At 33.7% G+C, this 14,421-nt stretch overlaps 1 protein-coding gene across 1 annotated transcript; it reads left to right on the top strand.

Moving 5' to 3' along the window:
* The first annotated feature begins 1,817 nt into the window (after positions 1–1,817).
* On the top strand, positions 1,818–4,569 carry LOC148550371 (uncharacterized). Its single transcript, XM_088494467.1, has 4 exons — positions 1,818–3,098; positions 3,197–3,261; positions 3,973–4,141; positions 4,222–4,569. Exons 1-4 carry the CDS (start codon positions 1,818–1,820, stop codon positions 4,567–4,569), a joined length of 1,863 nt encoding a protein of 620 aa, XP_088350593.1.
* Positions 4,570–14,421: the final 9,852 nt, after the last annotated feature.

Genomic DNA, 14,421 nt, shown 5'->3' with positions numbered 1-14,421 from the left:
ATATTGATAACATGTTAATCTTAAAGAAAAATTAATTTGCCTCACAAACTACCATTTAAATTATATTATACTAATCTAAATACACTTTAAATTAAATTTAAAATTATACACTAATCTAATATAAATATTTATTTTTATATAATATTATCTAATTTAAATATTTATTTCTATAATACTTAAAAATTATTTCTACACAGCATTATCTATCTAATCTAAATATTTAATATAATAATATCATATAAATAACAAAAAAATGAAAAAAAATTACTTAAAATTATTTGCTTTGCACTGCAGTAAAAAAAATAAGGAGAAGGAGAAGAAATGATAAAAAAGCAGAGAGTGAAAGGAGAACGAAATAACACCACTTATATTGAGGTAAACTGAAAGGCAAATTACTAAACTATTAGGCGAACTGAGTGATAGGAGAAGTTCGTCGAGTTTTTGAACGAATTGTTGCAGATTGCTAAATTCATAAGCAATCTGCAGTGAAATCCAAAAAAAGTTATTTTTTTAGTAGTGTTTTTGTTTTTTAAAAAATAATTTTTTTATTTATTAAAAAATTTAAAATATAAGCCAACAAAAAAACTAATAAAATACATTTTTGTATTACTGTATATCATAATGATGATAAATTACATATTTTAAAATGTTAAAGGATAAATTAAAAAAGAGCAAAGTGTTGTTTTTGTCCCCAACGTTTGGGATAAATCCTAAAATTGTCCCTAACGTTTCATTCGTCCTATTTTTGTCCCCAATGTTCCTAAATTGATTCAATGTTACCCCACCGTTAATTCCACTCACAGAACAGTAACGGAGATGCCTACGTGGACGCGAGACGTTAGTAACCCCAAACGTGTGTATTGACTGGGGGTTCACTTCGCGCGTAATGTTTTCTTTGACCATACGAAACGCTTGCAGTTTAAGGGAAACGAAACACTTCACATTCCACCCACACCTCCTGAACCCTACTGATTATTGCTCCTCTGTTCTTCGCGGTCGATTAGAAAGGAAGAAGCCAGGTTGAAGCGAGTTGGTGGTTGGGTGCTACCTACACACGAGAGCTTTGCCTCGTGTTGGTGGGTCTGAAAAGTTCAAAACGGCACAGAGCAAAAAGGTATGTGCAATGTATGTTTGATTTTCGTTTGGCCGGAATAGTTCATGCAAGTAAAAATGTTAATGCATAGGGTTTCTGAGATTGCAATGTTATTGCTCTTAGGGTTTGGGGTTGTTGATGTTAGTAGAGTCTTTTGAACCTGTGTTTCTGCTCATTGATTACCGTTGTTTTATGTTTTATGGTTTGTGTGATAGGAACAGAAGCAGAAGAGATGAGTCATTTTAGTGTTAAAATTTATCACCAGGGGATGTTTCGGCTTCAAGGAGGTATTGTTAGGTATTTGGGTGGGGAGACGTCCATCGTAGACTACTGTGATGAGGATGAATGGAGTTTGATTGAGGTGTATGAAATAGTGAGTAGACAGGGGTATTTGAAGAAGGATATTGCTGCGATGTGGTATAAAGCTGTGAATGCTGGGTTAGAGGACGGATTGACCATGCTTAAAACCGACAAAGATGCAATGGATATGGCAAGAATTGGGATAAAGGATGACATGGTTGAGGTGTATGTTGTGCACAAGACAAGTGAGGTGGGAGAAGTTGTGCAACCTGGGCAACTTACTGCTCCTGCTGAAGAAGGTGATCAAGCTGGGCCTGGCCCAATTGTTGTGTATGATGGCCCTGGTGTTGGGTAAAAGGCAGCTACTGATGGGCCAACTGATGGGCCTACGGATGGGCCTACTGGAGTGGAAGAGGTTGGGTCTATGAGTGAGGGATCCTGTGAGGTTGTAAAGAGTGATGATGCTGTTGAAGAAGAGGAGGAGGGGAGTGAGACATCTGAAGATGATGACTATGAACCCAGGGGGAGTGAAAGCTCATGGACTTCTGATTCGATTGCTGGGAATGCATCAACTCACAGCCTTGGTAGTCTTGATTTTAGTGACAGTGATGATGAGAGGGAGGGAGCTGAAGGCTTAGTTGATGTGAACATCACAGAAGAGGGGGAAAAAGAGTCTACACCCAATCAGTCTCATGGTCAATCATCACAACCAGTTGCACAAAATCTTGGTAAGGAAAAAGTTGTAGGGGATTTTGGTGATGAGGATACAGGTTATAACAGTGAGGAGTTCCTGGATACTCCATTCAGTGATGATGAGGATGGCACGGGAAAGAGGTATCCCATACACAGGCCGTTGAAGAACATGAGTGAATACACTTGGGAGGTGGGAACTTTGTATGTGTCAAGGGAGGAGTTCAAAGACTGTGCCACTGCATATGCTGTCAGCAGTGGAAGGGGTTTGAGATTCACAAAGGTGGATCTGAAGAGGGTTAAAGTGGAATGTGTGGAGGGATGTGATTGGTATGCATACTGTGGAAAGATGAAGCATGAGCGTAGTTGGCAGTTGAAGAATTGCAACAACAAGCACAATTGCTCTAGGGAGCTGAAGACTGGAATCATGCATGCAAGGTGGTTGAGTAAGGTTTTCTTGAACAAAATTGCTGAGAACCCAAAGATTAAGTTAACCACATTAATGAGGAAAGCATACACAAAATGGAATGTGGAGTTGACCAAATCTAAGGCCTCCAGAGTTAGACAGTTTGCTCTGGATGAGTTGCAGGGGACATATGTGGAGCAGTACAGAAGATTGTATGACTACTGTCATGAGTTGCTGAGGACCAACCCTGGGTCATCAGTGCATCTGAAGGTTCAGAGGCCTCCTGAATTTTCTTCTGAAAGACCAGTGTCAGGGGTAGATTTAAGGCCCAGGTTTGAGAGGATATATGTGATGTTAGATGCTTGTAGGAGGAGTTTTATGGCTTGTAGGCCAATAATTGGGTTGGACGGCTGTTTTCTGAAAACACCTTATGGAGGTTGGCTACTGACTGCTATGGGTTGGGATCCAAACGATCAAATCCTGCCAATAGCATATGCAGTTGTGGAAGCTGAAACAAAGGACTCGTGGACATGGTTTCTCCAGCACCTGTGTGATGACGTGGGAGTAGAGAAAATTAGGACCTGCACCTTCATGTCTGACCAACAGAAGGTACATGTGTTTTATTTTGTTTGATACTTAATTACAAGTGTTCTAGTTAGCATGTAACATTCTATATTTTGTGCCAACTTTTCTTATACTCAAAACAGGGGTTGGTGCCAACTTTTGAGGAGCTTCTGCCTGGAGTTGACCACAGATTCTGTGTAAGACATCTGTATGCAAATTTCAAGAAGAGATATTCAGGAATCCAGTTGAAGCTAATGATGTGAAATGCTGCCAAGGCAACTTATCTTCAAGAATGGGAAAGGAGAATGAGTGAGATATAGAAGGTGGATCAGGGAGCATACAACTATCTTATGGAGATTCCAACAAAGTACTGGTGTCGTCACAGGTTTGAGTGTAGACCTAGGTGTGACACGTTAGTTAACAATATGTGTGAAGTTTTTAATTCTATTCTGGTTGAGGCTAGGGAGAAGCCAATAGTAACTATGCTAGAGGATATCCGGGTTTACATCATGAAATGTTGTGCTGACAACAGGGACAGAATAGTGCCTTACAATAGAGATGTGTTGCCCAGAATTAGGATTAAGGTAGAAAAACAAGTCGAACTAAGTGGTCAATGGGTGAGTGTATATGCTGGACGTGATAGATATGAGGTGGTTAGCATTCAGGGGGGTAAGAAAAAATTTGTGGTTGATCTTAGGCATCATGAATGCTCATGTAGGAAGTTTCAACTGTCCGGAATTCCTTGTGCACATGCCATGACATGCATAAGAAAAATGTGTTTCAATGTGGATTCATATGTTGCTGACTACTACAAGAAGGCTACATACATCTCTTGCTACCAGCATGTTGTCTACCCAGTTAATGGGCCAAACCTTTGGGACAGAACTTAGTTCGAGGATGTGTTGCCTCCAACTTATAGAAAACCTATTGGGAGGCCAAAGAAGAAGAGGGCAAGAGGTGCTGATGAGCAGGCTACTAGGACTGGACTGTCTCGTGAAGGGCAACAGCAAAAGTGCTCTTACTGTTTGTTCTCTGGCCATAACAAAAGGAGTTGTCCAAAGAAGCGCAAAGTTACACCAAACCCAACTGTAACAAATTTTAATTATGTGTTTATTCTGTTTCTTAATTGTGTCTTTGGTTATTTATTCTGTTTCTATTTTGTCACCAGGTTAACAAAGTTGCTACTTCTACTTCAAAGGGGAGAAAAAGGCAAGGAGTCAGAAAAAGTTTCAGACTATCTGCCAAGACAGATTCTGGTAAGGCTGCTGATAGTGGAAGTAGGAAGCAAAGGGGCAGCAACAACAAACCACCCTCACACCCAAAAAGAAAGCCACCTGTGAGCTCCCAACAATCACAAGCTGCTTCGAAAAGGGCCAAAGTAAATCATTCACAGATTGCTAGTGCACCAGCCCCAACAACTACAAGGATACTGCCAAGCCCAGTGAAGAGGGTCACCCAGTCTCAGCTCAGGTTCATGGCCAGGACACCACCAAGAGCATGGAAGAAAGTGGAATGACTTTGTTTCAGTTGTTACAACTTTTGTATTTTGCCTTTTGTATTAGTCTAAGAACTATGGTTGTTGGTTTCACTATTTTTAATTTGGTTTTGCTACTGCTACTCTAGTAAAACTGTTTAGCATCTATATTGACTTATACTTTCAGTTCTAAGACATCTACTTAGGAATGTATGTATCTTAAATTGCTGACTATTCCCTATCTATGCCATATGGTTGATTTTAATGCTTTATGTTTGCTCTATTTCACTGTTTCATTTAATCATTTCTGCTGATAGTTACCTCCCTATTTCTACCATGACAATGTAAACTATACACATAAAAGTGGATAACAACAAATTTTCATTCAAGTTCGTTCAATCAACAGGTTACATTACACACCAAATTACAGACAACACATTGCCAACACATTACACTAGCCACTATGTTCTGCAGCCTTACTGCAAAAAGAACCTCCCATTTCTTGTTGATGAAAATTTTTCACACAGCAAAATTATAGCGCATGTCCATCCAACCAGACCAACTGCTACTGCCATTCTCAACATCCTCTCAACTGTTGTCACTTTACCCTTCAAGCATGTGATTCTTCTTTTCAATCGAGGAACTTGTGGCTCTTGCTCCGACTCTACCCACACAAAGTACCCACACTCTTCTCCAATCTAGGCAAAAACCAAAAGAAAATCCCATCAAAAAACCAAATAATAGCCATACCCAGATGCAAGTTTTCTACTTACCCCATAGTTAACACAGCCCCAGAACCTCCGTCCCGGATTTTCTGCCGTTGACGAAGTCGCAAGCACTGGCCTCTCCCCACACTAACAAGTTCTTCTCTGTCGACGACCTTGGCTGCTGTTTCGACCTGAAGCAAAGCTACTACTCGGCGCCTGGGAGCCCTGCGAAGCCATGGACTCAGCAATCAACTTCAACAGAGACGGCGATGGTGAGAAGGAGAAGCTACAGGAGACGCACGATGAAATTAGGGTTTCTACATCCTTTTAAATTAAATTTTCAATTTTTTTTTTCCAAATTCTCAGTAACGGTCACCAGGGACAAAGTTTGCCAGAGTGGACAAAGGAATCCACGTAGGCATCTCCGTTACTGTTCCGTGAGTAGAATTAACGGTGGGGTAACATTGAATCAATTTAGGAACGTTGGGGACAAAAATAGGACGAATAAAACGTTAGGGACAATTATAGGACTTACCCCAAACGTTGGGGACAAAAACAACACTTTACTCATTAAAAAAATAGGAGATAAATTGCATTTTATCATTATATCTCAAGTAAGAGTTTTATTTATTTATTTTTTTTGCTTAATTTTTTATAAGTTTTTTTTCTTTTTTTTTTTTTTAATGTCTTGTGCTATTTTTTATATTTTTGGGTCTCACTAATAATCGAACTCTAAACCTTTTAAACATAGAGTTCTGATACTATATCATGATACCAACACCCTAAAAGTTTAAGCTGATATAGGAAGATGTAATATAAGTTGTTATATTTCTAACAGATATATTAAAATATAAAATATACATTAAAAATGAATTAAATAACGTATATATTTATATATAGGATAAAACATATTTTTTGTCCTTAAAGTTCGTTAAAAGTTTTAAAAATACTCCTAAATTTTATTTTGTTTTAATTTTGTCCCAAAATTTTTTTTATTAGCATCAAGTATATCTCTGGTGGCTAATTTTTAAAAATTTTGGATCAATTCAACAATAATTTCACAAGAACAACCTTCACACAAATAAATCAGACATAATTATCATACATTATTATTGAAGTGGTCCTAAAATTTCTAAAAATTTAGGTGTCAGAGATATATTTAATATAAATCGAAAATTTTACCGACAAAATTAAAATAAAATAAAATTTAAGAATATTTTAACATTTTTGATAAACTTTAAAAATAAAAAATATAGTTTATTCTTACATATAAATACTTGATAACTGATTTGATATCTAAATTTTATTGTACAGTTAACTATGTAAAAAATACTCAATATTATATCATCTGCAATCATATATATATGTTAGAATAAAAAGTATAGTGTAATTTAATCTACTCTAAAATAATTACTTCAATTGGAAATGCGTCACTACTTGCAGTCGACAAATTAGTAAATTAGATGACCCTTTCATGTAAATGATGTCCATTTGCATGGTAGGTAGTGTTACATTTTCACAAAACAAACTAGAACAAATATAAATTATTAACCTTGAGAAGTAAATAAAAATAAAATGATAATAATAATATTATTATTATTAAAAAAAGGATTTATAGCATTGGGAATGGGAGGCTGGCAGGGGCATGGATGCTGAGTTGAGTTGTGGAGAATGGCATCACAAGAAAGAGCCAGATGCATTAAAAATTGCATACTAATATCTATAGTTTAGTCTTAGTGAGCTTTAAACAATGTTATTTATTTATTTATTTATTTTTTTGAGGGGGATTTCAAGGACCATATGAAAACAAAAAGAAAACTAACCAAAACCTCTGCTTAGAGGAACACTAGCAACATCAGAAAATAACCAAAATTTTAAATATTATATTCATAAAATTATAAATATTAAGTTAAATAAAATAATTTTAAATTATTATCGGCCTAATATTACTCTATTTTTATGCTTATAGTATTTTCCATTCTGACACGTCAAAAGACTTAAATTTTACTAGTTATGCACGTAAGATTTAGGTTTAACGTAATTGTGATATTTGCAGATAAAATAATATATATGTGTGTATGAACATCAAACATAATAATAAAAGTAGGAGTTATATTGAAGGTTGAAAATGAATAATTAAATCAAAATTTAATGCTAATAAGTAGATTTTGATCCGATAAATAAGTAGAAATGTTCACAGGTACGTACGAATAATTAAATTATTCATCTAAAATCAATCCAATCCGATTATATTAATTTTGGATTTGATAGATAATTGAATATCTTAATTAGTTTGGTTATTAGTTCTGAAATTGCAGAAACCAAACTAATCTGATTATTCAATTAATCTAATATTAATTAAAAAATAAATAAAATTTAATAATATATATATATATATATATATATATATATATATATATATATATATATATATATTCTTCTAACTTTAAAGTCTTTTAAATTATCATTGTTATTTAAGTTTGAAACGATCATGTATTATATTTTTTTATTACTATTATTTTATATTTATAATACTAGGTGATTTTTTTTATTTTTTAAGTTTTTGTAAATTTTATTTTTAATTGAGCACTTAATTACGTAAATTGATCTAATTTGATTTTAATCAGTTTAGATTAATTTAGATCTGCTCACTAAAGTAACAAATTCAAACCAACTCAAATCAATTAAAATTTGATTAGTTCAATTTTAATATTTCTAAATTCCGAATCAATCTGATTCGTAAACGCACCTATATATAATATTAATAATATGATATACAGAGTTCGACTTTTTTTTTAATTTTTTGAGAGAGAGAAGAGAAAAAAGAAAGTAAACATGTGTAAGCTTTTTTGGCTTTATTTTAAATGGCAATTATATATGCAAGATAAATAATCTTTACCTTATTGTTAACTTGTCTAAGATATTTGCCTGTTTATATATGTGAGAGCGAGAGACAACTTAAATTTGCCTGTTTAGATCTGTATATGCCACGTTATTTAACTAGAAAACAACAAATTATTGTAGTTTCAAATACAAAGAATATTATGAACCTAAAATACACACGCAATTATTGTAGTTTCAAATACAAAGAATATTTATTAATTATGTTATTGAAAATAAACCCTAAAAATTACATCCCAATAAGAATTTCTTATTTAGAAAATAGTGTTGAGTCATGTGTGACTGCATATATTTTCCCTTTACAAGATGTTGCAAAACAAAAATCATAAGGTATATAAAGAGAAACCAAATTATTTATGAATGAATTAATATTCTAACTAGAAATTAACTTTGACAATTAACTAATATGATGAGACTTTCTTGTAGGGGTGGTTGAATAACGAGTGATGAACAATTGCATTATATATAGAATCTATGATGCACATATACTGACACGGACACGGGACACGATACGACACGGGACACGCCGACACGCGAATTTTAAAATCTTATATGACACGGGGACACGTATACATATAAAATATAAAATATTTTTTAGATAAACCGTAATGATATTTTAATATTTTATTGATATTAAACTATAAATTAATTTTTTAAATTATTTTTAATGTCTTATTTTAAGTATATCAAGTATTTAAAATATTTTTTGTTTTAATAAATAATAATATATACTATATCTAAATTTATTTTAAGAATATATATTAAGAATAACACCGGACACGCTGACACGTGATGGTATTTAGGTGTGTCCAAGTGTGTCTAGAGAAGAATTTTTTATTTTTTATTGAGACACGATTTGGACACAGCAGACACGCGTGTCGGACGAGTGTCGATGAGTGTCGTGTCCGAAATGTGTCCGACACGCAGACACGGCAATTCAGCAAAGTATCCGTGTTTCATAGTATAGAATAATAATGAACTAAAACTTCTTCATTTTGGTGGATTCCTTTCTTGTCTAATTAAATAAAAATTTGGATAAAAAGCAACTTGTATAAGTGCCAACTTTATAATATAGTTTCATATTTCATTGTGGCCTATTGATTGTAACAAACTTAATTAATTAGTTCAAATTAAAACATTTTGATTTTTTTTCCTTCTGTTTTTGCGATTTTATTGATGTTTTTTCTATTTTTGTTTTTCTATTTGTCTTTTTCATCTTCGACTGTGTGTCACGATATTGGACATACTCTAACGTTCTCGTGTCAGCACTTGGACTTATTCAATTTTTTGAGTTAAGAACAAGTCAGTTTAACTCTAAATATTTAGCAAGAAAGCTAAGAATACAAGAGAAATGAAGCTTTGATGGAAAGAACACTTTATTACTCAAGTATTTGTTACAAATGACTTATACACACAAATTATAACTCAACTTTATTTATAGCCATTCATCTTCTTAATAAATGATTAGAATTAAATCTAATCAATGGTCCAGAATAATCATTCAGAACTTTACTACAAATATCTATCCTACCATAATTTTCTAAATACTTATAGATTATTCTATATTACTCTTTATACTTCTATATACATTCATACTTTTTAAATTACTCTATGACCTTTTAAAATCTTCTAAAATCTTCTAGAGTATTCTAAGATCTTTTAGGACATTCTAAAATATTTTGAAATTATTTAAAATATTTTCAAATACTCCAAAAAACTATATGAATACCATTAAATTTAACTTTTTAAAATTTATCGTAACATATGTCTATAGACACATAATAATGTTATTGTTCATACTGTTCTTTTTCCTTTTTTTTTTTCCGGTGGTCAAAGGGAAGGATTTACTTTTTCCTCAAAACGTTCTTTTTTGAAACACTTTTTAGCAATCAAAGTAGCATCATTATATTCTAATAATAATTTTAGATTAAGATGCAATCTTAATGATTAGGATTTATTTTGGCGTGCCTAGCTAAAAGGACAACCAGCGCAATAAAAAATGAAAAAAAAAAATGGTCCAATTCTTGAAGGGCCCAAATACAATTTTATATATAATAGGATCTAATGTGATATTTAGTAGGAGAATGCGATATCTTTTATCGTCTTTGAAAATCCTTTCATCAAAGGTTGATTTTAAACACTATAGGGATCTGCATGCATGCTTGGTTCATATGGATAATCTTATTAAGAGTGAAGATTGTTTGTTTTATAATAGAAAAAAAATATTAAAAAATAAAAAATATCATGTGTAAAAATTTATTTATGATTTCACTCTTAACAAAGAAATTTTTTAATTTTATAGCACACATTATTAAAATGTTAAGCTTGCTATTTTTTTTATTTTATATCATATTTATTAAAATCGATTCGCCAACCGATCCAGTTAAAATACAAAATTATTGAATTAGTAGTTCAACTAGTAAATTATTAGTCAAATTATTCAAAATTAATTAATTTAATATATATTTTATAATTTAATATGTATATAAAATATTTTATACAATACATTTAACAAAAAGCAAAATAACTTTAGTGGTTCTCATGCCTTGTGACTTCTCCAGAATCTGTGTTTGAATCCGAGGAGCTATTTTTTTTTTTTTTTTTTTTAGTTTTTTACTATATCTCCCACCAGCATATACTGAGAAATGCAATCAATTTAAAGATTAGGGTCAAACGCAAAACGACGTAATTTTTAGATTGAGGGATTTATTTGTCCAATTTACGAAAGTAGCTTTTCACTCATCAGTCCACGTGTTAACTCGTGACGCCAGGTCATCAGAACGAGAGTCACGTCAGACTTTTCTGTTAGGTCTGATGGAGGCATTTGGACTGAGGGATTCATCCGTCCAAGTTTTGTGAAGGTCAGGGATTTAAAAGTATTTTCAAATGGTTAGGGACGAAAATGTCCGCGGGACAAAAGGTCAAGGACCTATTTGTCCTTTTCTCTTAATTCATTAGGGAACATATGAAATCTTATCAAATTCATCAACAAGATAGAGTTGTATATAGCTCCAACAATTCAATTTAAACACTACAAGAAAAACGTTGAGAATTATCGAAATTACCGTCAGATTTAGCAGCGACGCTTACCGACGAATTTAGTGTCGGATTTAGCGATAGTTTTAATGATGAATTCATCATGTGAAATAATTATCGGTAGATAATGGCTTCCGACGGTAAAATTGCCGGAAACTTTTTGGTGGAAAATCACGACAAACGGGTGCCAACTGTAGCGTCGGATTTACCGTCGTACTAATCTGATGGTAAACATGTTTAATGGAAACATTGTGTTTTGGTGATCCGAACCACGTTACAGTCGAAAATCATGCCCTAAATTGGAACTGCGAACCCCTCCCCTTCATTTCGAATTCCTCTTCTTTCTCTAACCTTCCTCTCTTTCTCTAACTTCTCACCTCTCAATCTCTCTCTAGCCTCTGCCGCCCGCCGCTGCTCCAACCGCCCCTGCCGCCGCTGGAAAGACCGTCGCCGCCTCCAACTATCCTTCCCTTTAAGGCTCTTGATTAAAATATCTTCTAATTTTTTATTAGTTAAGTTTAATTTTATTTAGTTAGTTTGATTTTAGTAGTTAAGTAGTTAGATTAATTTGTTGTTTAGTGGATTTTAGGTGGTTAGGATAGGTTAGTTTAGTTTATTGAATTTTGATTTTTAGCTGAAAGTGTTTGAAATTCTTCTGAGTTATTAATTGAGTTGCTGAAAATTACTGTTGAGGTTGGTTGAAACTTGTTTGATTGTGTGAAAATTCACTATTTCACTATAATTTTGATGAATTGTGATTCTGAAATTGTCTAAATGATATTTAACTCTTACCTGTTTGAATGTTGGAACTGTTTTGATTGTTTGGATAATTCTAAACTCTCCGTGTTAAGGTCATTTTTACTAAAAAGTGAACTGTTTTGATTGTAGTACAACTGTGCATAAGGCTTGTATGAGTATATACAATACAAGTATCAGTGCTTACTTTTTTTCATAATTATAAAAAGTATTTTTGTTTAATTTTTATAAATGTTTAATAAATTTTAATATTTATTTTAATACTTTTATATAATAAAAAATAATTAATATAAAAAAAGAGTGAATATAAATTTAAAATAAAAATTAAATAAATATAAAAATTATATTTAATTGAATATTTTAGATTATATATTAATTAAAAAATATAATATATAGTTATGTAATATACTTTAAGAAAAATATAATATATAACTAGAAGCAAACTGGTTTAGTGGTAACCTTGTTGTTTCTGATCCTTTAAGTCTTCTGTCTGAATCCCACTTCGGCAAATCTTAATTACAAGAAAAATGCTGAGAACCGTCATCCAGTGGATGTTAGACTTGTCTGCATTATGCTTGATTGTGTTTGAGAATTGATTGATGGTGTTGTGATTCAGTAGTTCATTGTTGAATTTGCCAAAAGGTTGTTGTTGATTTAGCTTTTTGATGTACTGCTGATTTTTTGTCGTTCTCGGTAACCTAATGTTGAAAGCATGCACCCAACCACATAGAATCTTATGCTTAAGTCATAAAACTGAGGTGGCAAGGTATTACGACATCTAAAAGTAAAAATATATATAATAATAGTTGAAAGGAATTTTATAATGAGGAGCCTTTGAAGGAAAGTCTAAAACAAAAGTTGTAACGCTCACGTCAACGAAAAATTTTCGTACGAAGAAACGTAAGATATATGTATATGAATAATAAAAAGGGAGTGTCAAAGATGCAAATATTCAAACTCCAGGCTCAACCTGCGAAGTCAAGGTTAGCCGGAGAATATTTATATAAGTATATACAAGATAAACTCAAAAGGGCCAAAAGACAGCTTACAGAACATGTTTCTCCAAATCAACCTCTAAGAGGGACATAACATAATCTATGCAATAGAGATATAACGTATCTACATATATATAACCAAAACAAAATAGAAACCATAAGGCAAGAGTTCTTCGCTTTAGAAACTTCCAAAATGCCTCAGCGAGGTGCCGCTTGACCTGCATCTGAAAACCACAAAATATGTATGGGGTGAGAATCAGAGGTTCTTAGCATGGTAACAGTGCTTATATAACTAACATATAATGTCCCAAAAAAGTCGAAGGCGATCATAGAACTTCCGACAACAGATTCAAACTTAAAGCTAATCTTTACAACCATAAATGTCGTTCTTGGTAACCTACTGTAATTATTTTGAAACTAAAACACTGTAATTTCCCTTGTTATTTTTATAAATTTACTAAACTAAAAAACTTTTAGAATTATTTGTTATTTCTTGAGTTTCTTCTATGTTATTATTTATTGGTGTTTGTTATGGTATTAATATGTTACTAATATGTTTGCTGTACAGACATGACGACAGGTAGTAGAGGTAGGTCGAGTGGGTCATCCTGTGGTCGTGGTAGAGGGCGGGCTGCCACTGAATCCCACAAGGCTGCCCAGTCATCGCCCTCTACCCCGGCTATCCTGTTGACCTTTGTGACGTCACAGGCAGGTCCGTTGGACCAGCAGTTTATCATGGTCTCAAATTCGAACTGGGTGCCTCCGTCTGCTATGCTCCCTGCAGATGCAGCGACCCCGTCGACAGAGCCTACGGTTGGTGATACCTTCAATGGCCCCCGAGTAGGATGCTCCTCTACCACCGCCCGTCATCCGGCTGAGGATTTGGCCCGATGACATGTAGTCGTGAGTTCAATTTTATAATATTAAGTTTGCTTATCTTTAGTTTGTCTATGTTAAGTTTGTTTATCTTATTTGATTGTTACTGTGCGGTTTGTTCTATGACAGATGTGCACCGAACCCCAATGCTTGCACACAGGAGATATCCAAGGTCATTAAGTCTATGTACGACTATCCATAGCCGACCTACATGCAGATCCCGACTGAAACCAGATAGCGCTGGTTTTAGAAGTTGGCGGCAAAAACCCAATTTGGTTAGAATTGATTTACTTCATTAAGTCCATGTATTTTATTCCAAGTAACTAATGTTGGTAAATCACTTTGTGCACTTGAAATTCATACGGGATGCAGAGCATAACCTCATGATCCGCAAGATATATGACTACCAGGCCGCCAAATGTTTTCAGCAGATGATGAGCGTTGTTTGTCAGGGGAAAGACCACCTAACGAAGTGGATCCGTCCAAACATCAAACGTGACCTGGAAGCTCACTTTAGATATAACGAGGCCTTCAAGCGTCGACGTCTGACGAACATCGCCAACAAGGCTTTTCCCAGGTCGTCGAGGTATACCGGTGGGTCGGTGAACTTCATGAAGACGAAG

The sequence above is a fragment of the Arachis ipaensis genome, chromosome B7, assembly GCF_059453495.1.
Source record: "Arachis ipaensis isolate K30076 ecotype BB chromosome B7, ASM5945349v1, whole genome shotgun sequence".
In the NCBI taxonomy this organism is placed as follows: Eukaryota; Viridiplantae; Streptophyta; class Magnoliopsida; order Fabales; family Fabaceae; genus Arachis; species Arachis ipaensis.
The sequence above is the reverse complement of the archived record's forward strand: the minus strand, read 5'-3'. Positions and strand labels throughout refer to the sequence as shown.